Below are 25,781 nucleotides of genomic sequence, written 5' to 3' on the forward strand. Positions count from 1 at the left end.
TGTGGTTAAAATGCACTTCCTGATTTGGGGTTAAAGTTGGCTTGTTACAGCAGCTCCAGGTGACAGACAGAACTGTGTGTATCTGTTACGTCTCTTTCCCTTTTGAAAAGGTACTTGTAAAGTATGCCTGACCGTCAGCTTCGCTGTCTTGACTGTGTCTAAGGTGTGTGGTTTAGCAGGGTTAAGTGCACCCACAGTGCTGAACAGCCAGTCTCCAGGGGTCTTCATCTTGTAAAACTAAACCTCTGTGCCCACCCTCTGCTCCTCCCCTAGTCTCTGGCAACCGCCTTGTACTTTCCGTACGGGTCTGACGACTCTTGGTCCCTTATGTAAGTGGAATCATGCGGTATTTGTCTTGGGACTGGGGCAATTCACTCAGCAGCGTGTCCTCCCAGTGCATCCACGTGGTAGCAGGTGTCAGGATGTCCTCCCCAGTAACACTCCACTGGCCAGGTGGACTGCGCGGTGTTTATCCATCAGTGGACACCTGGGTGGCTCTCGCCTTTGGCTACCGTGAATAATGCTGCTACAAACATGGGTGTGCACATCTCTCTCCAAGACCCTGCTTTCAGTCCTTTGGGGTTTGTGCCCAGAAGCAGAGTTGCTGGATCACGTGGTAACTCGGTTTTGAACTGTCTGATGAGCCATCGTGCTGCTCTCCCTGGAGCCACAGCATTCTCCATCCCCACAGCAAAGCGCCAGGGTCCCGACTTCCCCTGGTCCTCACCAGCACTTGCTATTCTCTGGGCGGGTGGTTTTTCGACGGCAGCCATCGTGGGTGTGTGAGCTGGTATCTCACCGTGGCGTTCTGACGTGCACCTCCTTGGTAATTAGTGACACTGAGCATCTTTGCATGTGCTTGTCTAGTCATTTGTGTGTCTTCTTTGGAAAAATGTCTATTCAAGTCCTTTGCCCATTTTTAATCAGGTTTTTTATTCATCGCCTTCCATTCTGCATCCCCTCAGGACTGTGCGCCTGGTTATCACAGAGGGAAGCTTCCAGAAGGTGATGGCAGGAGACCCCGGCCTCTGCTTGCTCCCTGTGTGCCCTGCAGTTGCAACAACCACAGTGACGCCTGTGACCCTGAAACGGGGGAGTGTCTGGTATGTTGGTCTCTGGCTGCTTGCCTGACACTTGGAATTAGAGCAGCCCTGAGCGTTTAAATGTCCGATTCAAAGTCATACGAGTTCCTTGATTTAGAGGAGTTTAAATTTAACTCAGTGTAAGATAAAAATGTATTTCCTTCAGAAGGGTCTAGCTCAGTGGTCTGACGGTGGTGGAAACCCTTTTATGAAGCTCCATGACTGTTCACGGGCATCAGTTTGGGAATTAGTGAAGTGTCTCTTGTTTCTACTTGCAGACTGGTGGTCGCAAAGTAAGTAACTTTATGTCATAGAACCTGAAGAGTCACTGGCAGTTTTAGAATGAGTTAGTGCCCACGCTGAGAACGTAGTTCCCTGTGGAGAGTGCTGCCCTCTCCGTGCGCGCTCTCCTGGAGGCCTTAGTGTGCGTCTGCTTCCTGGCCAGCTCGGGCATGAGGAGAACCCTGATCGCTGGAAAGGACCGGGTGACCCAGGCAGCAGTCTTGTGGCCCTGGCTGAGGACAAACTCTTGTGTCCAGGATTTTGCTTAAGCTGACGATGCCTTATTGATAACATAGAATACTCCCTAACCCTAAAAGCTCATTCTTTGTAACCGGCTGCTTGTATAAATTGGACCAAGACTGACTTGCCTCAAGTGAAATAACTCATTGAAGGGAAGCGAGCTGCCCCCCAAGGAGGACGCATCCCGAGCCTGAGGGGTCCTGGCCGGGGCCTCAGCACAGGAACCGGGGCCTCCTAACTGGCCTCCAGCCACACTGGGTCCGTCTGCCTCTTCTTGTGTTTGAAAGCATCTTTCATACTGAAATTCAAAGGCAGTTTCCACTGGGAAACTGGTAAACCGTAGCAGTGCAAGGTGAATTTTAGAAGCTGAAGCACTGCATGGTTTTCCTCAGTTACAAAGACATGTGTTAACCTGTGCTGACTCCACTATATGTGGGGAATGAAAGAATTGTTCCAGTCAGTCAAGGTAAAGTGGACTGAATGAAGATGCAGGCAGCCACACCACTATTTAACAAAATTTACTCTAATCAACCCACGCTCCAGCAGAAGTAAAGTCCAATACAGAAAATGAGAAAATCTCATTTAAGGAGAATCGATTTCAGACAACTTAAAGCGAGAGGTCATTAGCTGGGAAGGCCCCCTGGCCAGTCATGGGACAGAGGTCACACAGGCGGTTGAAGACTCCATCAGTGCTTTCCTGCCGCGTCCTCCCCGGCGCAGCTCACTGCAGTAACGTGAGGGATCGCCCTACCGTGCCTGACCCAGATCCACCAGAGCACAGTCTCAGATCAGCAGCTGACCCACCAGTTTACACCAGGAGGGAACACAGCTCACCTAACCCAGCCCGTGGAAGACAGTGGCAGTCTCCCTGGGATGAATGCTGGCAGATGGTAGCCTTCAGACAGGCCCTGCGCCAGGGGAGCGGAATCCATACATCTCACCCGGGCCTCATAATTAGACCTGCCGTGCACAGCGTGTGGCCGGTACATGCTGCCCAAGATGCGCAGAGCCCACATCCCCGGGGCTCTTCTGCTCCCAGCGTTGAGCAGACGCACCGGGCTTTGCGCTCGTTCCGTTTTTGTGGCTCTGTGTCTGTCCCTAGTGACTCCGTCACGCACGGCTACTGCTCAGTGCCAGTTACTTAACGAAAACCCACTGTAAAGAGAAAACAGTGTCGGGCCTTCAGAGTTCAGACTGTCAGGTCACAATAGGATCTTTCATTCTTACCGCAATCCCTTCAGATCTTAAGTCGGAACTACAACGTCCAGGCCAGCTGGCTGCTGAACGTCCACTTACACGCCGCCGGCAACAGGGCGCTCACTCTCGCAGTGGCTCAGCTCACTGGGGGCAGCCCTGATGATTCCTGGGACTGATCACCCAACTGTTGGCACAGTTCTATTCTAAAGAGCCATTTTGATAAACCACTAGTTCAAATTTATTCATAAAAAGCAACAGTATCTTAACAAATAACTTGCGAAACCACTTAATAAAATTCCTCTTTCACAGTTCCAGAGACCCCGCATCTCAGCCCTGTGGTCAGACATCCTGTTTAAGCACCTGGTGTCCTATAGAATGCTTGCAGTCCACTCGCCGTTTTGAGGCTCAGATGTCACCGTCTGTCTTAAGATGCTGTGCCCAGAGCCTCCGCTCTGGGGGTAGGGGCAGCCCTCCGTAACTCGGGGGGCTGTGTTTCTGTGGATGCAGCTGGTGGCTTTGCTGCCTCTACCCAACTGACTAGACGCCACGATAGTCACATGCGTTTCACCAGTTTAGCACCTGTGTCCTTGCTCTTTGAACTTGGGACCCTGGCTCTCCTCGCTGGTCTTCCTCTAATAGGTCCCTCTGTGTTTAGCGCCGCCGTTGCTTCCGTCTGCCACTCTCTCAGCATTCCCCATGTCCTTGTTACCGCACAGCCTGGGTGTCAGGACATTTTGGGTCTGATTTTGTCATCTGGCACCTAGGGTGTTCCTCCCTCTCCATGTCCCCTGGCCTTTGGTATTAGCATAAAAGTGACTGATCAGAAATGTGGCCTGGAGGGGGGTGGGACGAGGAGCAGGCAGCTACCCTGGGGCTCCTCTGCCCAGCTGCCGGCTTCCAGGAGATGCACTTGCTCCTTTTGCGATTAACAAACTGACAGGCGTTCTCCTGCGCGTCCCACAGCAGCTGACGCACCCCAGGTCACCTTAACAGATTCTCAGTACCCTGCCGTTCTCTGGAAGTTTCTTTTCCATTCTCCAGGATCTTGAAGACAAGGGAGTTTGCATCCGCTGTGCATTAGGGGGGTTGTTAGTGCTTGAGTTGGTATTAGGGATGGAAAACCAGAAAACCTGCTTCAGGCCTCTCTCATCATCAAATATTTATTCCTCGTTGGCTCTGGTTATACTCACTAAAACAAGTATTTAACACATTAACCTTTTAAGAGAGGTTGCAGATTTTACTTCTAAAGAGATACCAGTTTTAGGGCCTAGAAGATCTTAGTAAAATCTGTTTTTGTCAGGTGAAACAGGATTACGATTTTCAAACGAAAAACACTGGAATATTTTTTAATTTAAAAGGAACTTAAAAATAAGTTTCCAAACACATAACGAGGCTTCTCTCTGCATCCTCTCCTGCTCCCAAGGACGAACGTCTGAGTTGGTTTGCAGGTTTGCTCAGTGGTTCCCGATGTCACCTGACTTTGTGTCCCTGTGTCAGACCCAGAATCCGGTGCCTGGGGCGGTGTGAATGGGGGTCCAACTGAGCAGAAGCAGGTTTTACATTGGAATAATATGTCAAGACTTAGTTGCTCTTTTAGCTTATTTTTCTTTAAAGAGCAGGATGGTAGGTCCAAACAACGATGTGAAAGCTAACGGGAAACGATGTGGTCACCGCAGGAATCGTGGCGGTGCTCTGAGCCCCTGCGTTTCCTCCCCGTGCTGTCAGTGTCCTGAACCATCCATCCACTCACTTCCGCTCTTTCCCCACCTGGGATCACTGAGTACTGACTGTGCGCAGCCCACCGTGCTCCAGGTCGGTGTTGGGTCCCTTTTAAACCCGTGTTTTCGGGCTCTGAAGGTGGCTGCCCTGTGCATGTATTCTATGGGAAGGACATATCAGTGATTTCTGGGCTGTTTTGGATGGATAGAGTCTTATAATGAATGCCAGCCACAGAGCTGGCAGTGTTTCCAGGATTTTAAAAATAAGAAAAATGCTCACCCTTCATTGAGAATAAACAAACGTCAATGACAGGAAACATGGAAGTGCTTCGCGATCGCCAGTTCAGAGGCTCTAACAGGTTCCCACTGTTTTCCTCTCCTCTTGACACGTGCGGCCTCAGAACTGCAGCCATAACACCACTGGCGACCACTGCGAGGAGTGTGCCCCTGGGTACTACGGGCAGGTGACCGGCCGGGCCAGCGACTGCTCTCCCTGCTCCTGTCCTCACGGCCTCCCTGCCAGGTGAGCTGCACACGGCGCCCCCGCCCACGCCGCTGAGGCCGGGCTGCCCCCACCATCCGCCACGTTTCCCAAGGGTCTCCTGGGGCCTCGCTTAGTGAGTAGTCTTCTGTGTCGAGAAAGTGTTCACCCTCATGGCATTGGAAGGGAGTCTTTCCCAAAGCAAAATACCCATGTGTTGGTTTGGGTGTTAGAAGGGAATAAATGAAAGGACTTCCAGGTTTGGTTTTTTAAAGAGTAATGTTAGTCTTCACCGTATATATCCAGTGTGTCTAGAGACGAACTATTACTAATTTTATGAATAATGATACAAAGAATTCGGTTCCTGTTTGCCGTGAGGGAGTGGGGTTAGAATTACACGTGCTGATGACTGATGAGGTGAGAAACATGCCCAGGGGTGGAGTGGGCAGGGTCTACCTCGCAGTCATAATCCTTGTAGAGAACTGTCTCCACCCAAAAAAGAACCCAGGATTTGAAGTATCTGTATCTTTGGGTTAAGCGAAAACTGCAATTCGTAAGTAACAGTTCATTGTTGCTTAGAATATTTGAGAAGGCACTGGACGTGTGGAGGACAAACGCCAGCCTTTGGTATACTAAAATGGAGTTTCCTTTTGATTTTTGTTTGAATCTTCTATCTTTTATTGTTTCTAAGTAAGTGTCGCTTGGCGGTGAGGACCGAATGAGAGGCACTGTGTGAAAAACATCTCTCTGAGCTCTCCAGCATCCTAAAATTTATTACTATTATTTAATTTTTTGTACTAAGTCTGTATATAAATTTTGAATCATCAAATGTGCTCCTGTGATCTAAGCTGTAGGAGTACTTGCACGTGTGTAAAGATGGGCCCCGCCTGTTCTCACAGGCAGCTGGGGAGGGGGGGACTGCAACGTCTACCTACAGGGAGCGATGACGACCTGGAGTGCACTGCGGTGCGCCCTTGAGTGAAACACCGCAGGGCACTGAGAAGAGGGGATGTGTGGAGTGGGAGAGACGGCCAGTCACACTACGTGAGTGAGTATGTGATGTGAGGCCATTCTGGAAAACACTCGTACCCGTGTGCACATCCGTGTCCGCAGCTGCAAGGCTGTATGCGCCCAGGGAGGTGTGTGGACAGACACCCCGCCCTCGTACCATGCACAGGGTGTGTCTGTGTGGCTTCCTCCTTCCGTCACAGAAGGCCCAGACCTCCCCACAGCCCATGCTGATAAATTAAAGGTTACACTATCCGGAAGCGACTCTGAGGGTGGGAGCCTTGTGTGTGTGCTGTGCATCTGAGAGGCCCTAACTGATGTGCTTTGTTTTCGACATATTTTGTGTCTCCCCTGAAGTCTGTCCCTTTAGTATTCAAGCAGGAGCAAGTCAGAGGTGACGTGGAGCTGACGGAGAGCCCTGCAGCTCACACTGGGCACTTCTCTCACTGGCCAGATACCCCCGTGGGTATTTTTTTAGTGGCCTGCAGGCACCCAGCTGAGCATCTAGTTGGTGATTTGAATGTGGAGGTAGAAGTCACTGAAAGAGGACGGCGCCAAAAGCCAAAGCCCCCGAGCGAGGGGCCCAGCGTCTGAGTGCACTGCTCCATTTTCAGTGGCTGCCGTCTTGCTGCTCCAGCCCACCGCACGACCCCCTACCCTTACGTCTGCGTATTTTCAGATTCCACCCTCACCCTCTGCTTCTCTCCCCACTGCTGTCCCCGCCTCCCCACCTTTCACTGCAGTCGGTGTGTCCCCAGCCATCCGATGGCCTCAGCCTGCTGTTCCTGTGTTTGCTCACAGGCACGTGCAGCTCCCTCCCACCACCTTCTCTAATTAAAGTCAGATGATGGAGTTAAATCTCAGAACATGCCCTTCTTCTCCTGGGATGCTTTCTTGTTTGGTGACTAATTAGCTGTGCTCAGTAAATCTGTCTCCGTGGCTCCAGCACTCACAGGGTTGTCACTGGGCAGCCGCCAGTGCGGGTCTTCAGGATACGAGATGTACCCCCTTGTCCTGATAACATGTTTATCGTCCTTCCTTTTGCCCAACAGAGTTTAGGCCCTGAAAAGCGTGTCCAGGCGTCCAGCGTGATCACTTACCCTTTAGAACAACATCGTGTCCCCTAAGAGGGAAGGATAAGTACCCCGAGAGATTAGAAGTTGAATATCTGAAAATTTAAAAAATTCTTTTCTTCCAGTTTTAGTCCCACTTGTGTCTTGGAAGGTGATCATGATTTCCGCTGTGACGCCTGTTTCCAGGGCTATGAGGGACAGTACTGTGAAAGGTATGCGGGGTGTCAGCACATGGAAGTCACCAGGCATGATCCCCTTGGCGGGTTAGGACACATTTACAAAAGCGCTGGGGAGCCGGGGTCAGTTTGGTTGTGCACAAGCGATACCGCAAAGCAGCCTCCTGGGTATCAAGATAGGTAAACGCACTTCCTCTGACCGTCTCGGCCTTTAGGAAACAGGATGCAGAAGGAGGTGAACGGGCCTGTGTTCTCTTCTGTCCTTGGGAAAACTGCTTCATGTGTGTACTTACTGGTGTTGATCCCACTGTCCCCGCAGGTGCTCCACAGGCTACCACGGGAACCCGCACATGCCAGGTGGTTCTTGCCAGAGGTGTGACTGCAGCCCGCACGGCTCTGTTCACAGCGACTGTGACCGCGGGTCCGGGCAGTGCGTCTGCAGGCCGGGGGCCACGGGGCTCCGCTGTGAGGACTGTGAGCCCAGGCACACGCTGGTGGAAAGCGACTGTGTGTGTGGGTACCGCTCCCCTAAGCGCTTCAAGACACTCTTTCCTCTCAGATGCTTCCTTGCTGTGGTGCCCTGTGGCGTCATCAGCATAAAGACCTATTTTATTTTAACTAAGCGTAGGTTCCTTTTGCATCTGCCAAACAATGTTTTGCAGAGTATCTGGAGCCGAGGTAGAAGGTTCTAGGCTAACAGCATTTATCTCCCCGGCAAATCAGCAGCACAGTAACGCCAGCCTCGCAGTCCGGCTGATTAACTTTTCCTTTAGTGGAGCCAAGGGTCAGCTGGCGCAGAGAGAACACCTTTGTGGCTGGTCATGTGTGTCACCAAATTTCACATATGGCCTCAGCTCTTGGCTGTTGTGGACACTTTTTTTTGGTTCTGATTTATCTGAACAGCAAGAGCGTGAGGTAGTGACCTTGGGGTGTCGCCTCGGTGGTTCGTGGGGAAGACGGGGAGGAAGCAGCGTCAGGCAGTCCAGAACTCTTGCTTTTGTCGGTGTGTTGTAAGCAGAACAGCCCCGTGACTTCCCCCAGTCTCCTTCACGTGTACTTGCTGAAGGTGTGTGCAAACTCTGAGGAAAGGACCCCAGGCTCGGGCAGGAATGCACTGGGAATTCATGGCCATTGGTCCAAGTCAGAGATGGGCAGACGTGCTGTGGTAACGCTGGAGCCGCGTAAGGAGACGGGCGCCAGAGCGGGGCTCCACTCGGGAGCCCCGGGGAGTCCCGGATGCGACCTGAGTCTGGCGCCTGCCCTCCCCCCCAAGGCCCAGCTGGCGTGGGAATGAGGGGACGTGGCTGTCACAGGGCGGCCGCGCGCCCGGGGAACCGCGCGGCCGCCCTGCGTCACCGGGGCCTCCGCTTCCTCGCAGCCTGTGACGACGCGTGCGCGGGGGCGCTGCTGGACGGCCTGGACGCTGCCGGCCGCGCCGTTCTCCCTGTGAACCTCACCAGCGTCATCCCTGCCCCGCATGGAACTCTGTCCAGCCTGGAAAATACGGCGAGCCGTCTCCGGGTGGGTACTGGGACCCAGACGCGTGTCACTGCCCTCCCGCCTGCGCCGGCGCCTCGGCCCGGAGTCCAGCGCTGGTGGGCGCTCGCCTTGCGCTCAGCCGGACCGGAGGCTTCGGCCTCCGCGCTCCCTCATCTTGCTGAGGGGGGCTCTGCTCGCGCGTTGTTCCCCAGACGCCGCCCTGTCAGGTCTCCCCGGGGCTCCTCCTCCGGCCTTCGGGAAGGAGGCAGCGTCCCCTCGCCCCGTTTAAAGGGGCCTCGGGGTGGCTGCGTACAGCCGTCCTAATGCAAACGCAGAAACCGTCTCGGGACAGCATCTTTAATGCTGGAATTTGCTGAAGATGAACTAGTTTCTGTAAATGTATTATTCTCAGCTGGACTTGCAGAGCACAGAAGTTCCTCCTCCCTAGGAAACTTTATAAAAAATCTCGCGGTAAATCATAGTTTTGTGTTTAGCCAAAACCTGTGTTTTGATCTGGGTCCAAAAGAAGGTGGGAAGGTAAGAAATGGACTTACTAACAGCATTTTTTTCATTCTAATTGGGAAAAAAATGTGATTCTTAATTTTGCTTAAAGCCTATGCATTAGAATTTGAGATATTTAATTCACTGTCATGCAGTAATAAAAAGGATAGTCATTCTGAACGCCTGTTTCAGATAAGAGCTTTCCTCAGACTTTAGATGTCCTTAGGGGTGTGTGTGTGTGTGTGTGTGTGTGTGTGTGTGTGTGTGTGTGTGTGTGTGTGTGTGTGTGTGTGTGTGTGTGTGTGTGTGTGTGTGTGTGTGTGTGTGTGTGTCGGCGCGCGCACCCCCGCGCGCGCCTGCCTGTTGGAATCCAGCTGCTTCAGTGATCCATTCTTGTCAATCGTGGTCATTTCCTCTATAGATGCAGTGGAGTAAAGGAAGGTTAGGAACCTCTAAGAGATGTTTTTATATTTTTTTCTCCATGGAACAAAATGTTTTTGAAAGATGAGAAGAAATTCTTTTAAAAAAAAAAAATCTGAAAAAAACCCCACCAACATCAGAAAGGACAGAAATGTTCAGATTTCTTTTCCACTCACTATAGCACAATATATAAACCCTACCTCTGTGAGTCTGTGCTCCAGCGGGACAACTGTATTTTTTTTTATTAAGTGAGATAAATACTTGGTTTCAATTTTAACTCTTTCTGAATGATTTGTTCTCATTTAAACTTACTTTGTCAGTTCCTTTAAATGACTTTTTATGTAAAGTACACAGGAGGTGAAGATTATGAACACTTAACTGTTTCTTGTTTTCACTGTTTACCGACACAGCGACTGTCCTGACCCTAAACAATAATCTAGCCCCTTCACAGGTTGTTACAAGGTTTAAAGTCGTGCAAGTAAAGAAATTAGAAAGTGTTGGCATAAATAAATTAAGCACTTAATTTTTAGTAACCATAAGGCTTTCCTTTACTTAATACTTTTTGTATTTTAGCCTTGTTAGCGTTTTTTAAGGTATTAGCAATTATAGTTCAACTTTTTGTGACTCTGCTATGAAATTAGGCCAGACTCACCCAAGAACTGCAGCAGTATCTGGTTTAACTTCCTGTCTTTGTAGGAAATACAACGAACAGAGGGCAGTACGGAAACATGCTGTCGTCATCAAAACTCTAGTGAATTCATTTTCTTTTTAATGCAATTTCAAGGAAAGGAGAATTTCCTTGAACAAAAGAAGTAATAACAGGTGATTCTTAGGTAGGAACCAGAAAAGTTATTTTCCAGCATTATAGTTTGCTTTCTTCTTTTTAGGAATCTTTACTAAAAGGAAATACACAAAAGCAACTGGCAAAAACTGAACTTGAAGGTGTCTCAGAACAAACAGAGCACCTGCAAAGGGAGGTAAGTTCTTTGCTGAAAAGGCCGGCTCCCCACCTGGCCCTCGTGAGCAGCCGCACCGGGCTGCCTGCCGGGCTCTGCTCAGAGCAGGGCGGCCTCTTCCTCCCAGGGACTCCGAGGCGCTGCCCCCACTCCACCAGCTCCGCAGCCCCTCCTGGTGTGGCGTCTGCAGCACCCGGCTTCCCCTGTGCTTCTGATCGGTGGACTCTGAATGGCAAGAGAGTCCAGAGTTCATTTTGATGTCAGCAGGGAATTAGTTATTGTCAGGTCCATGCCAGGTAAACAGTTTTTAGTTTAATGACCAAAAGAGAATCTCCTCACTTGCAGACGGTGTGGGAGGCCTGCTTGACTGCGTGTGCGTGTGTGTGCGCGTGTACGTGTCTCATCTCCATCCCTCACCATCCACACACGTACACAGTCATACAGCCTGAACGTGTGTTAGCTTGGTTCCTGTTAATTTAAAAGTAATAATGATTTGGGAAGCATTTCAGGTTTACGTGTGGGCTTTAAGCACCTCGGCAAGCACACATTCGGGAGGAAGTGATAAGCTGATGAAAATAATTTCTATCCATTAAAGAAGATTCTCTTTCGATTTTGAGTGGAAAACACTTAGAGCCAGTGGGAGTTGCTTTGCGTTCCTGGAAATTACAAGTAACTGTTCCTCTTACAAATCCGAACACTCCTAATCAGAGTAACAGCGGAGGGTCGCTGAGCCTCAGCCCCGGGCGGCCGGCCTCGTAAACACCGTATTTGACCCGTATAACGTCCTGTGAGGCGAGCGGCACTCCACGTCCCCGGGCAGCCCCGGGCCCAGGTCTCCGGCCTGGCAGCAGCAGGCCTGCAGCCCACGTGCCTAACTCGAGGTCCCTAGCCCCTCAGCCGCATCCTCACGGCCAGTACGGATTAGCTAAGCTTTCACTTTCTAGACTCTTCGTACTTGGGCCCTAACGTGAGGAGCATCAGGTCTTCACAACAGAGACAAGGGGAGAGTCTGCGGCTTGGAAACCAACTAGGTTGTTTTTAAAAAATATAGCATCTTTTCTCAGAGTGAGCAGTCAGTCATCTCGTTAACCACCTACTCCATTTCCAACCCTGAACCGTCAACCTTGGCTTACATGACGGTGCACGTCCTCACTTTCTGTTCCGGAATAGGTTTTGTTACTTAAGACAGACAATATTAAATACCAACACTCACATTTTATTCAAACTGATCTGAGGCCTTTATTTTCCGTCAGCTCGACAGAGTGTTGGCACGAAGCCAGCACGTGAGCAGGGCCACTGAGAGAGTCCTGAACAGGAGTTGGGACCTCGTGACGTTTACTGAGAAGCTGCGGACAGACATCCAAGGTAGTGTCCTCTCGTTTGGGGAGTCTGGCTTTTTGGCAGAAAAAGCTCCACCTACTGTATTTGACGCACGAAGAGACATGTGACCTGCACTGGACTCCTGGAGTCAGAGGGCTGGGATGTTCCCGTAGTTAGGGGATCCTGATGTGTCCAGATCATTGCCTTTCATTGAGAGTTTTATCTTTTATTTTCCACATTATGCCTTTCACTTAGGACCTAAGTATTGGGCAGATTTGGCGCCTCCACATCTCTTATGAATGTGTCAAATTAACACTTAGTAAACGGAACACTTTTGCCGATGGTGAGCCAAGGTCCAACAGCAGACCACAGGAGAGTGTGACCTAGAGGAACGTATCACTCCCAGGTCCAGGAGGACGTAGCCAGCACACCTTGAGGGGGCGGTCAAGGCAGGCTGCAGGCAGAGAGAAAGAGGGGGCCTGGGGCACCAGCCCTTATTAGGGTCTGTGAGTGGAGTGCTTTGGGGTTCCTGGGCTAAGGCCGGATTCCTTAATCCAAAGCAGAAGAGCAGGGTTTTGGTGACCCCCGGGGGTCTTACCCAAGGGGCACATAAGGGGAGGGTGCTGGGAAGCAGAGACCATCCATCACGAGGGCCACTGGGGAAGTCATATCCAGAACTTACATGTGCTTTGCCTCGGTGGGCGGCCGTCTAGGACATGAGGGCCACTGTCAGGTTAAGGTCCCTGCAGGCCAGCTGCCAAACAAAATGGATACCCAGGCAGCAGTACCATGGAGTAGCTTAGCTAAGCTCTCCACAACGCTGCTTTGCCCAGAACAGGAGCTGATGGGATTTGGGGCTTCAGTGTGGTCCCGAAGTATGTCCTGGTATCAGAGTAAGTTGGTCACTACTCAGCTGGGACGTCCCATGTGATCTTGCTTTTAAATGCCACTGTCAACTTTCGACTACCAGAAATTCTTGCTTTTCCTTTTGGATTATAGTATATGGCATGAAAACTGCAGACTCCAAATCAGACTTTACAGGGCAAAGGGTAAGGGAGTTAGTTATTAGAGCTAATGATGTTTTAGGAAAGAGGAGCATCAGTGCCGAGGGTTCCCCGGTGCAGTAAACCCTTACTGAGCGCGGCTGTGCGCAGACGTCCGCACCAGGTGCAGAGCAGCTGAGGGGGTGGTCGCCACGGCCCCTGCCCTGACAGAGTTCACGGGCACTGGGGAAGCGGACATCACCTAGACCAGTAATCCCAAGTCCCTGAGTGTCCTGACGGGAGACGTCCAGGGTGCAGTGAGATGTACGGGCTGACCTGGCCTGGCTAGAAGTCCAGCCCAGTTTAGGTGAGCAGAGCAAGGTTCTGCCATCTTAGTCGTGTCCACTTTGAGAGACTTTTTAAATGATGGATAAGTTTTCTCCATAGAAATCAGCGAAAAGGCAACAACTCTAAATCAGACCTTGGACGAAGATGTCCAGCTACCCAGTTCTACTCTTTGGAATATGCAAAGGAACATTACATCTTTGCTGGAAATCCTGCAGAAAAGGCATTTCCTGCACTTGCACCAAAATGCCACCCTTGAACTCAAGTAAGTTCCCGCATACCATTCATGACACAGCCTGTGAGAGGCAGGCACTTGGGAGCGGAGGGGAAGGACAGCAAGCTGTCGGTGGGACAGACGTCGCAGGAGAGGTGGGTGCGGCCCCTCCCGACCGAGCAGTGGCAGTGTTTCCCTCTGTGGCCCTGACACTGCATCCCCACCTGGCGTGAACCAGAGAACCTCGTGGTCCTGTCTCTATGAAGATCAGGTGTAGGCAGTAAACTCTCGTGGAAGCAAACACAGTGGCTTCCACTGAAGCTGTGAACGCCGCGACAGACTCACTGTGCCGAGGTAGTTTAGCTCAGTTATGCCACCTGTCACGGAAACCCTTGGTGTGAAATGACAGATCACAAAGAATCGTTACACGTGGTCACCAGGAGCTTGTAATTTGCTTTCAGCCTTTTTTCTCAGTATATTCACACGGTTGTTTTGATGTAACAGAAAAGCTGTCCTCTCGCCCAGCTGCGATCACATCTAGTAACTGGTTTGTCACACAGTGCCCCACCAAAACTCCAGTCTCGGTAGTGAGATAGTTCAACTATTTTAATATAGTTTGCTATTTTAAATAATGTTGTAATAAACAACTTAGGTAAAAATCTTTTTCACATTATTATCATCAGCGTGGCTATTAAGAAGTGAAATCATTTCGCCAGAGTTTGCATTTTGAGGATGCCTGACTCGCATCTGCAGATTATTTTCTACAAGGTTTTTTAAAACAGCCTCCACTTCTGCTGGCAGAGTGCTAGAGCCGAGCTCACACCTCTTCCACCACTGAACAGGGTTTTTGATGCTGTTGATTCAGTGAAAAACAAAAGGAGGAACTTACTGTGGCGTGAGATTTGGAGAGAGGACTGGTAACCCACTAGAACAGAAACTGAATGAGCTTTGCAGGAAGAAGCTAACGAAGAGTGCTGAGTTTTTTCTTCTTAGTCTTTTTTAACTCACTGAAGACAGTATCATTTCATCTGATCACAGTTTAGATGGCAAAGTTATTCCATAGATGAAAATTTGACCTCTATTTTAAATTTCTTAAGAAACCTTTTTTTTTTTAAACTGAAGTACAGTCAGTTACAATGAAGTCAGTTACAATGTGTCCATTTCTGGTGTACAGCACAGTGTCCCAGTCATGCATATACATACATTCGTTTTCATACTTTCATTAAAGGTTATTACAAGATATTGAACATAGTTCCCTGTGCTACACAGAAGGAACTTGTTTTTTTAAATCTATTTCTATGTATACTGGCTAACATTTGCAAATCTCAAACTCCCAAATTTATCCCTTCCCACCCCCTTTCCCTGGTAACTGTAAGAGTGTTTACTATGTCTGCCAGTCTGTTTCTCTTCTGTAGATTAGTTCATAGTGTGCTTTTTTCCTTTCTTTTTTTTTTTTTTTTAAGGTTCCACATATGAGTGATACCATACGGTATTTTTCTTTCTGGTTTATTTCATTTAGAATAATGATCTATAGGTCCATCCATGTTGCTGCAAATGGTATTTTATTCTTTTTTATGGCTGAGTAGTATTCCATTGTATAAGTATACCACATCTTTTTTATCCAGTCACCTGTCAATGGACATTTAGGTTGCTTCCATGTCTTGGCAACTGTAAATAGTGCTGCTATGAACATTAGGGTACATGTATCTTTTTGAATTAGAGCTCCCTCCTGATAGACACCCGGGAGTGGGATTGCTGGATCATACTGTAGGTCTTTGTTTCATTTTCTGAGGCATCTCCATATTCTTTTGCAAAATGACTGCACCAAACTGCATTCCCACCAACGGTGTAGGAGGGTTCCCTTTTCTCTGCAGCCTCTCCAGCATTTATCATTCATGGGCTTTTGAATGATAGCCATTCTGACTAGTGTGAGGTGATACTTCATTGTAGTTTTGATTTGCATTTCTCTGATAATTAGGGATATTGAGCATTTTTTCTTGTCTATTGACCATGTCTGTCTTCATTGGAGAGTTGCTTGTTTAGATCCTCTGTCCATTTTTGGATTGAGTTGTTTGTTTTTTGTTGTATGAGCTGTTTATATATTCTGGAAATTAAGCCTTTGTCAGCTGCATCATTTGCAAATATTTTCTCCCATTCTGAAGGCTGTCATTTTGTTTTGCTAATGGTTTCCTTTGCTGTGCAAAAGCTTGTAAGTTTAATTAGGTCCCATTTGTTTATGTTTGCTCTTATTTCTATGGCCTGGGTAGATTGCCCCAGGAGAACATTGCTGAGATTTATGCCAGAGAATGCTTTGCCTATGTTTTCTTCTAGAAAGTCTATCACGTCTTATCTTATATTTAAGTCTTTAAGTCATTTTGAGTTTATTTTTGTGTATGGAGTGAGGGAGTGTTCTGACTTCACTGACTTACATGCTGCTGTCCAGTTTTCCCAACGCCATTTGCTGAAGAGACTGTCTTTTCTCCACTGTATATCCTTGCCTCCTTTGTCAAAGGTTAATTGACTGTAGATTTATTTCTGGGCTCTCTGTTTCGTTCCATTGATCCTTATGTCTGTTTTTATGCCAATACCATGCTGTTCTGATTAGTGTAGCTCTGTAGTATTGTGTGAAATCTAGGAGTGTTATTCCTCCAGCTTTGTTCTTTTTCTTCATTATTGCTTTGGAAATTCTGGGTCTTTTGTGATTCAATATACATTTTAGGATTATTTGTTCTAGTTCTATGAAAAATGTCCTGGGGAATCTGATAGGGATCTCATTAAATCTCTAGATTGCCTTGGGCAGTACTGGCCATTTTAACGATACTGATTCTTCCATTTGTACGTGAGTCCTGTATCCTGCTACCTTGCCCAATTCTTCTATCAGCTCCAGTCATTTTTGTGTGGAACATTTAGGCTGTTTTATTTATAGTGTCATGTCATCCCCGTATGGTTACAGGTTTACCTCTTCTCTTCCAATTTGGATCCCTTTTATTTCTTTCTCTTGCCTGATTGCAGTGGCTAGAACTTCCAAGACTATGTTGAATAGAAGTGGTGAGAGTGGGCAGCCTTGTCTTGTTCCAGATTTTAGCAGGAAGCCTTTCTGCCTTTCACCGCTGAGTACTATGCTGGCTGTGGATTTGTCATAAATAGCTTTTATGTTGAGATATGTTCCCTCTATACCCACTTTGATAAGAGTTTTTACCATAAATGGGTGTCGAATTTTATCAAATGCTTTCTCTGCATCTATTGAGATGATCATGTGGTTTCTGTCCTCTCTTGTGGATGTGGTATATGTATCACGTTGATTGATTTGCATATGTTGAACCATCCTCGTGTCCCTGAATCCATCTTGATCATGGCATATGATCTTATTTATGTGCTGTTGGATTCTGTTTGCTAATATTCTGTTGAGGATTTTGGCATCTATGTTCATCAGTGATCTTGGCCTGTAATGTTCTTTCTTGGTAGTGTCTTTGGTTTTGGAATCAGGGTGATGGTGGCTTCATAGAATGAGTTTGGGAGTATTCCCTCCTTTTCAACCTTTTGGAAGCGTCTGAGAAGGATCGGTATGAGTTCTTTGTATGTTTGGTAGGATTCCCCAGTGAAGTCATCCGGTCCAGGACTTTTGTTTGTAGGGAGGTTTTTTTAAATTGCTAATTCCGTTTCATTTCTATTGATTGATCTGTTCAGGTGGTCTATTTCTTCTTGATTCAGTCTTGGTGGTCTGCATGTTTCCAGAAACTTGTCCATTTCTTCCAGGTTGTTCACTTTGTCTCCATATAGTTGTTTTTAGATACCTTCTTTAACAATATGAAGTAACAGATTCACGGCCAGATGCTAGAAATATTCTGGGTTTCCTTGTGTGTTTCCCATGTACTTTTTTTAGTTCTTATTGTCTGTATCATAATGCATCATCTTGCTGTCTTTTTTTTTTTAATAATCTTTAAAAATGATAAGAATGTTCAAATAATCCCTGATGATGTTCTAACAATGTCAGCATTCAAATATGTATCATTGGAAAATGGGTTTTTGGTGGTGTTTTAGCCCAGCAATCTGATAATCTGTGAAAGCTGAGGGTGATTTACAAGATATTTTCCATGAAATTTTTCAAAGTTCTCTTGACAAACTGAAGCAAGAAGTTAATAGGATGTACTAAACCACTGTAAAGATTTGTAGTGTGAAAATTTTATTGTTCTAGATAACTTTAAGTTCAAAATTGATTTAAATAAGCAATTTGATAGCACATTTATAAACGAATATGGGGAAAATATCTCTTGATTTCCTAAAGCTTGCTGTTATCAATGGTACAAATTATCTTTCTGGCAATTTGGATTTGAAAGTTTTTTATAAAATCTGTTTCGTAACGAGCTGCAGAAAACCTTTTATAGTGTGTAACTGCGTTGGTAACTTGAGAGCAAATCACTGAACCGTTTTCTTTCTTCAGTTTCTGGCTGTATTTATACTAAAAGGCTGTAGTGGCCATCATTCAGAGTGTGGTCCCAATTTTGAAAACAGATTCACTGAGATGGCTTCTGTTAATCCCCTTAGTACAACGTGTTAGGAAGTTTGCAGACAGAGTTCAGGGATACAGTGTGAATCTGTCGTGCCTAGAGGTGTCTTAGAAAAAGCGATTACGATGTGTCTTAGGACATGAAGCAGCGGCTCAGGATGGATGTGTGAACGTTCCTTCCACGATCATTTCAGTGATACGAGCTTAGTTGTTTACTTTTTACATGTGAACCGCCTATTATTTTACCAGGGCTGCTGAGGATTTATTGTCACAGATTCAGACCAATTACCAGAAGCCACAGGAAGATCTGGAGGTGCTGAAAGCAGCAGCAAACGGCCTCCTCTCGAAACACCACAGTGAGGTGCGGGCGGCCGCGGAGCTGGTGCGGGAGGCAGAGGCGAAGGCGCAGGAGAGCGGTCGCCTGCTGCGGGTCGTCGGCGCCAACCTGCGGGAGCTCAGCGTGAGTCGCGGGCTCCCACCCTGTTAGAGCGGGGCCGGGTCCCCCGTGTAAGTGGTAACCGTTCTTAGCTCTCAAAACATGAGCCCGAGTGCCCACTCGGCAGTGTCACGCGCCGCGGTCAGGAAGGCGACTTGCTTTTGGGAAGCATCCTTAGGGGTGATTTCCGCCTGCAGGATCAAAAGCTGCGCGTTCGAGAGGAACAGAACCTGACATCGGCGCTCTCGGCCGCGGGGAGGGCGCTGCTGGACGCCGCGGCCGCGCGCGCAGGGGCCGCGGGAGAGGCTCTAGCGGTGAGTCCCAGCTCAGCCCTGCCGCAGCGCCCCATTTCCAGAGGAGCCTCCCACCCCTCAGCGCGCGCACACGTCGTTCAGTAGGGCACAGGGTTTCAGTGTCAGTTTCTCTGTGTAGCAGCTGGAGCGGCACCGGGATGAGCTGCTTCTGTGGACCGCCCAAGTCAGGCGCCACGTGGACGCCCTGGTCATGCAGATGTCCAAGAGGGCGGCTCTGGACCTGGTCTACAGAGCAGAGGGCCGTGCGGCTGAGCTCCAGACACTGGCCAGCGCCCTGGACAGGTGAGATCACACCTTGCGAGAATCCTGCAGCCTATGACGCGTGGATCAGAGAGAATCAGTGTGGCTGTTTTGATCAGTGTTGAGTCATTCTTTTTTGTCTAAGAATGAAGACTTCTCTTTTATTTCCATAGCAAGCAGGATTTCCTTGCCATGGAAATAATTGACCATCAACATGAATGCGTGATGGAAAAATACAAACTTAACCAGATAGGAATTAAAACAAATACCATGCTACCATACCAAGCCGCTGAGGCCTTAAGTACCTCCCTGGTGCTCAGGCCTTTATTATTAGGTTGTGTATGGACAGAACCAAGTATTAATTTCTTTACACATCTTGCCGCCTTGGAGCTTGTATTAGGCTGGTTTAATGCATGGACAGAGATTGTGGCTGCCTGCCCTAGACTACTACAAGTGTTGGGAATCTGTTTTCCAACTCTGAAAGACATCCTCTCCATTATTTCCTCCTGCTTGAAGGTCTGCCATTTGTACTGTCATTATTTTAACATCTATGTTTGGGTATTTGTCAAATATGTCCGCAGTTTGCCTTCACATGAGCTGCACAACTTGAGGCCAGTGGTTCCCAAACTGTGCAGGAACAGCCGAGGGACCTTCAGGGTACTGATGCCAGTGTCCCCTCCCCACCAACTCCCATCCCCCAAAGACTATGGGATGTGGCCTGTGCTTTTATTTTTTATCTTTTTGAAAGATTCCCCAGGTGATCTAATGTGCAGCAAATGAGGGAATCACGGTTTTAGGACTTAACAGTGATTTATACAATATTGTGAGTTAGTTGTAGATTTATTACTTTAGAATCTGTTATAAATTATGTGAGGAAAAAGTCCAGACAAAGTGGGAATATGTGTGTTTCTGTGTTGGAAGGAGAAAAATATTTTCCAATTTGAGGAATGCTGCTATAAAAGATTATCTCACGCAATGAAAAATGTGTCACATAATGGACCACGGCGTACATTATGGGCTGCGCTGAGCCCTACCACCTGGATCTGATCAGAACTGGGAGCAGAAAATGGAGTTAGATTCTCAGTTCTTTTCCTTCCCTCATCTTTCATTTCCCAAAAGAGAAAACAATGTTCTGACTCCATGCATGGCTGCAACAGAATCTTTATTGCTTAGTATATGGAGCAAAAGCAGTTTGGTATGATACACAAAATTAAGTAACATTATTATCTTTTATTTATAAGTCACTGAATTTTGCCAATCAAGTAGTAACAAGTAATAACGGCTGATGTCTGGTTTGGGAATCACCCAACTCAATAACCTTGGGGAGAAAATGAAGTAGGTTACTCAGCGGGCAAAGATGTGTCAATTGTCGGATTTCATTTTGAAGCTAGAGTGAGCTGGATGAAACCGCACCATCACCAGCTGGCAAGTTCCTCAGTGACTTGCCCACTTACGAGAGTGAAGTTCAGGTGACTGAAATATTATCTGATCCTCCTCCAAAACCTCTAGTGAGTTTCATCAACTTGGTGTGCTCCACCTGAGGAGTAAGATTCGGCATTCCTATCTATGCTTAGGAAAGCTTTTTTTAAATTAACAAGCGCATAGCAGGAGAGATTACAACTGCTGTGAACACGCGGTGGCGCCCAAGACACATGCAGGGGCTCTGAACAGAGGCCAAAGAACGCTGAGGGCAGCTGGCGGAATCCGATGGATGGTTTAAAAAAAAGACGAAACAGCAATCATCTCTTCTCTGGGTAATGATTAAACAGCGGTTCTGTGTCATTCTGACAGTGTGGCTACTGCTTCTTAAGGTTACGTTTAGAGTCAGAGGGGAATCCGTACGTTGACCTGGAATCATGGTTCTTCTTGATGCTTCTCTAAGGGGAAAGAAACTGGGAGGCTTTTAAGAATGGTGGCCAAGTTCAATTCAGTTTATTCTAAACATGCTGATTTCATAGTGGCCTTGGAAATGTTAGACACGTGTCCCTGAATGTGACCAGTGCAACCCATGTCGGTTCAAACATCCAGAGTCTGATTGAAGAGTCAGAGAAGTTGGCAAAAGATGCTCTTGGGACTGTGAGCAAGGCTTACACGGTAAGAAATGCCCCCTGGCTTTGTGTGTCCCTGCCTTTTCCGGGCACTGCGGGAGAGTGATCCTCCAGAAGGTGCTTGAGCAAAGATGCAGTGGCTTAAACTTATGCTGGTCAACATTCTTTTCTGGTGGGATCAGTTTAAGGCTCTGTCATCCTGTGACGTAAGTTTTCATTTCCTAAGTTATAAATAATTCTTTATAAAAACTAGGGACTCGTGATGTAAACGGGGAAAATCTCAGTTTCTTAGAACAAAAATGATAATGCTACTTGATATCTACTTGAGACATCTTTTCTTACCCGTGGTGAAGGTGTCCATTTCATGGCTGGTTTTTGTGTTTATATATTTAAAAACAGCTGTGTTCTTTCTCTTCAGCCATAAATTAGAACATAAACTACACATAAAATAGGACAGCTGACACTGAGCCCAGCTGTCACTGGTTCCGCACTGCACCGGAGGCGGTCTGGATGGAGCTTTCTGCACCCCCAGCAGGACTCCGCCCTGCCCCCCAGCGGCCGTGTTTAAGCTGTCCTGTCTCACAGGTCTCAGGGGCCCTGCTTTCTAACGGGAGAGCGGCTCTCCAGCGCAGTGCTGAGCTCCTCGAAGAAGGCGACAGCCTGAGCAGGAGGCACCAAGGTCAGTTCCAGCTGGACTGTGGATAAGCAGAGTGATCATGGACACACCTCTGAGCCACTTCCAGAACATTCTCCTTTCCTGGAGCAATCTGAAGCTTCACATCTCTTTGTGACAGCCATATTCCAATTTCCTATCACAGAAACATCATACGACTTTTAGCGACCCGACTGTGCTGCGCCGCGCCTTCAGCCTTCCACAGGCTCGTTGGGGCTTCGCTGGCCCCGGTCCCTCCCGGCGCCAGCCAGGTTGGCTGTGACGTCGTGGGCTGCTCTCCTCGTCTCTCAATGTTTCCCAGGTTCTAGAAGAGTCATATTGTTTGATACTTCTTTTGCCTTCTTCACAGGCCTAATGGAATGTTAGGCTCATGGGAGGTTCTCACTAAACACTTACTGAATTAAATCATAATGATTTATCTAGTTTTTAAAAAATACCTATGCAGTTTTGTTTTTCCTAAGAGTTTCAGTGAGCAATTTTTTGGCGTATGTGAGAGCTCTCCAGTAAGCATAACACAAAATGGCAGGGGGATCTGTTCTGCAACAGAAACATACAAGTTTTATAACACAGTTTAGCTATCACCTTAATATACGCTAATACATCAGAAATAGTGCCCCCTCCTGTAGGAGTAAACAGTGGGCCATAAACAAAGCTCATCCCCACGACTCCTTCCGTGCCCAGTCCTGGGTCCGTCTTCCACAGCTGTCGGATGCGTGGGCTTGGATAGTGCATATTTTTTGTTTCTCCGTGAGTGATACAATTTTGAATTTGTGTCATCTCACGGTATAAAAAGTCCCTGACTCTCGATCATAAAGACTTGACAGGCTGTGGTTTTAGTTTACACAACTAAAGGTATTTCACAGGCCTCAAAATAGTGAACTTTCTGGCAATTAAAGTTTTAGGCAGAACCATCATGTTCCAAAAGGATTTTATCAATAATTTTTAACCAAGTGTTCAGAATCCAAGTGTGATTGCATATCGTGAACAGCAATTTTAAAAGCAAAAGCTTTGATCCAGCAGCTCTGCTCCACTTGAAGGAGCTGAGCTGAGTGCCTGCTGGGCGGTGAGGAGGGGCCAGGAAGGAGGGGCGGGCGCTGGGAAGTAGGTGGGAGGCTGAGGGCAAGATTCCCAAGCAGGAGCCCGCGTCTGGGGTTTTACAGCCTAGGGGACAAAGGTGGCCAGGTTAGGTGTGGCCAGGAAGCTAATGAGTCTGATTAAGAACAAATGATTGAAACCCAATTCTTCACCCTAGAGCTCTAATAAAATGGGACTTGCAATTTAAGAAGAAATATTATTGAGACGGGAAACAAGGAAGAAAAAGTGATCAAGCAAGCTAAAGACACAATTTCTGTGATGAGTGGTGCTAAGTCTTGCTGGAAAAACTTTCAATATCCGGGGTCTCTGGAGGAAGCTGCCGCTTTCATAGATGGGTCAGGAGTGACAAAGAAAACTGTCATCTAGGTAACTTCAGGCCTGGCCTCAAAGAAAACACTTTTTCTCCTTTGAATAGGTATCACAGTAGAACTGAGCAAACTGAAAAGTACTGCAAACAGATTTCAAGAGAATGCTGGTAAAGTTACAAGGCAGACCAGTGAGTCCCTCTGGACACTTAGAGCCATTCCTGAAGGTAAGCGGAAAGGGGTTCTTGATTTAACTAACGTCTTCTCATTGCAAAGCCCTCACATAGGAATGTGAGGAAGGCTGCCTGAGGCCTGACGGCGAGCCCTCACCCGAAACGAGACCGAGACTGACAGTTTTCACTTGCAGAGAAAATGGTTTGGAGGTGGAGACCACTGTGTTTTGTAACTTCAAAACACCTATACTGACGTAGTAGAATTTTCTGAAAAACAAATGCCTTAGATTCTCTGTGCTACCATATTAACTGCTTACTCTGAAAATGGGCTTGATACGTCCCTAGATAAAAGAAGGGTCATTCAAAGAAGCCAGCAAGTAAAGAAGCTGGGATGTTCCTGTTTTATGGGGAAATGCTGCATTTATTAGAAATGTGGGAAATTAAAGAAGTCTTGCTTGGAAATTAAAGAAATCTTCCCTTGTGAGGCAATAAGCATTCTAAAATAGATCACTTTAATATTGATGGTTTGGAAATGCAGTATTCATTAAAATTTTAAATAGAGTAACTTTAAAAAAGTACAAAACAAGCAAGTCGTGCTGCGGGCACATTATTTATTTTACATTCTTTCAACCTTTTTTCTTAGTAAGAATTTTTAAAAGTCTTACAAGATACCCAAACATCTCACAAGTTCTCGGTCTGCTGGCTCACATCATAAGCATGAGAATTACTGGGGCGGGGGGGGGGGGGGGCTGGCCCTGGGGCAGTTTGGATTGAGTTCTTACCTTAAGTCAACGCAGGACTTTCTGATCTGGAAGTCTCTTTTTCTTTTCTTTATTTTTAAGGATATGTGGTATATGCTGATCAAACACTTAAAAATAACTTTATTTGGAAGTAGTTTCAAACTTGCCAGAATTTGCAAGAAGAGTAAAAAGAACACATATACCCTTTATCCAGCTTCTCCTGGTGTTAATCTTTGCCCCATTTGTGATTAAACATTTTAAAAATGAATAGGACTATCTTAAAAAAAAAAAAAAAAAAACCATCATCCAGATTTTCTAGAATAACTGCATTCTGGTACATCTTTAGTGGGCATTTAGTTTTTATTGTACCATTATGTCAGCAAATACACTTCCTCTAACCCAGGAGACTTCTGTGTCACGCACAGATTTAAATTCCCAAACCTTCTTATCCACAGGATGAAGGTGTTTTAATGACTCTGAGAAGGGAGTGACAGGAAAGAGACCAAGAAAGAAGTTTAGATTATTGACATAGGATGCTGAACACAGGACAGTTAGTGTTGCTTTTATGATCTCACTGTGTATTGAAATCATACTTCAGTACAGAGGGTGGTCACCCAGCCTGTTTCATCCATCCCTAAAAGGAAGCAGTAGAGCTTACAATATGCAGCCTTCATGTTGCCATGAAAAAAAACGAACAACAAAAAACAACAGGAGCCCCCTTTGCTCAACAACCAATAAGAAATTCTGTAACATGTTTCTGTGTAAAAGGACATTTGCTTTGGTTTTATGGTTTTCCGTGTGTATAACCACGGGAGCGCATGCTCGCATATAAATGCATCTCAGGTATCAGAGACAAAGGAACCAAAATCAAAGAGCTGGCCGCATCTGCAAATCAGAGCGCTACGAGCACGCTCCAGAACATCGCGGGGCTGAGCCAGAAGCTGCTGAATACGTCGACCGACCTGTCCAGGGTTAACGCCACGTTACGAGAAACTGACGACCTTCTCCGCGACTCCTCAGTGACTAGTAGGTCGTGGTCTCCCTTCCCATTTGGAAAGTCGGCCTCGTGCGGTTTGAGCTGGCCGAGGGGCGCAGGATGCCCTGTGCACAAACAGCAGTTTCAAAGAATAAAAATGCACCAACATCTGGATCTGCATTTATAAAGACACGGGCCTTGGGCGATGCCTTGTGCTGGTGCATTTTTCATGTACTGACCGAAGTTTCAAGGATTTGATTATGAGGGTATTCTATTTAACCCTGGGCATTAGTAACAGTTCATTCTCTTGTTTCCTCCCTCCCGCCTACTTTCTCGCCACTTCCTATTCTAGCTTTGTTAGCAGGAAGAAAAGTCAAAGATGTGGAAACACAAGCCAACCTTCTATTTGATCGGCTGAAGCCTTTGAAGAGGCTAGAAGAGAACCTGGGCAGAAACCTGTCTGAAATCAAACTGCTCATCAGCCAGGCCCGGAAGCAAGCGGCTTCTGTGAGTGTGGGGCCCCGCGACCCTCAGGAAGCCCCCTCGCCCCCAGCCCAGCCGAGGCTCCCGTAACTGCAAGTCCCAGAGGCCTCCAGGACAGATACTCTGTCACACTTCTACTGACCAGCTCTCAGTTGTCCCAGATTCCTCACAGCCCTGTCTCCGGTGTACTTAAAGCCTCGCGTTCTAGATACTTAAGTGCATTTAGGTATATTTAATTAGTCTCATTTTCTTTCATTTCTGCTTTTGTTCACATATTTCAGAATGTTGTTAGCACAGAGATCTCTGTGTCTTTATG

The 25,781-nt window shown here is 47.3% G+C and overlaps 1 protein-coding gene across 5 annotated transcripts in view; it reads left to right on the top strand.

Moving 5' to 3' along the window:
- Positions 1-25,781, top strand: part of LAMA1 (laminin subunit alpha 1) — a 125,661-nt gene that overhangs the window by 69,516 nt on the left and 30,364 nt on the right. For 4 of the 5 annotated variants that reach the window (XM_074352457.1, XM_074352456.1, XM_074352452.1 and 1 more), the window contains 16 exons: positions 966-1,103; positions 4,921-5,042; positions 7,207-7,293; positions 7,577-7,770; positions 8,636-8,778; positions 10,545-10,634; positions 11,867-11,978; positions 13,364-13,526; positions 18,232-18,442; positions 18,616-18,732; positions 18,851-19,014; positions 20,931-21,066; positions 21,606-21,699; positions 23,204-23,320; positions 24,850-25,032; positions 25,335-25,489. In XM_074352457.1, coding sequence (XP_074208558.1) covers positions 966-1,103; positions 4,921-5,042; positions 7,207-7,293; positions 7,577-7,770; positions 8,636-8,778; positions 10,545-10,634; positions 11,867-11,978; positions 13,364-13,526; positions 18,232-18,442; positions 18,616-18,732; positions 18,851-19,014; positions 20,931-21,066; positions 21,606-21,699; positions 23,204-23,320; positions 24,850-25,032; positions 25,335-25,489 — 2,226 coding nt within the window. The remainder of the gene's footprint in view (positions 1-965; positions 1,104-4,920; positions 5,043-7,206; positions 7,294-7,576; positions 7,771-8,635; positions 8,779-10,544; positions 10,635-11,866; positions 11,979-13,363; positions 13,527-18,231; positions 18,443-18,615; positions 18,733-18,850; positions 19,015-20,930; positions 21,067-21,605; positions 21,700-23,203; positions 23,321-24,849; positions 25,033-25,334; positions 25,490-25,781) is intronic. The other variant, XM_074352454.1, reaches the window with a different exon arrangement.

Source organism: Camelus bactrianus, chromosome 24 (genome assembly GCF_048773025.1).
Source record: "Camelus bactrianus isolate YW-2024 breed Bactrian camel chromosome 24, ASM4877302v1, whole genome shotgun sequence".
Classification (NCBI taxonomy): Eukaryota; Metazoa; Chordata; class Mammalia; order Artiodactyla; family Camelidae; genus Camelus; species Camelus bactrianus.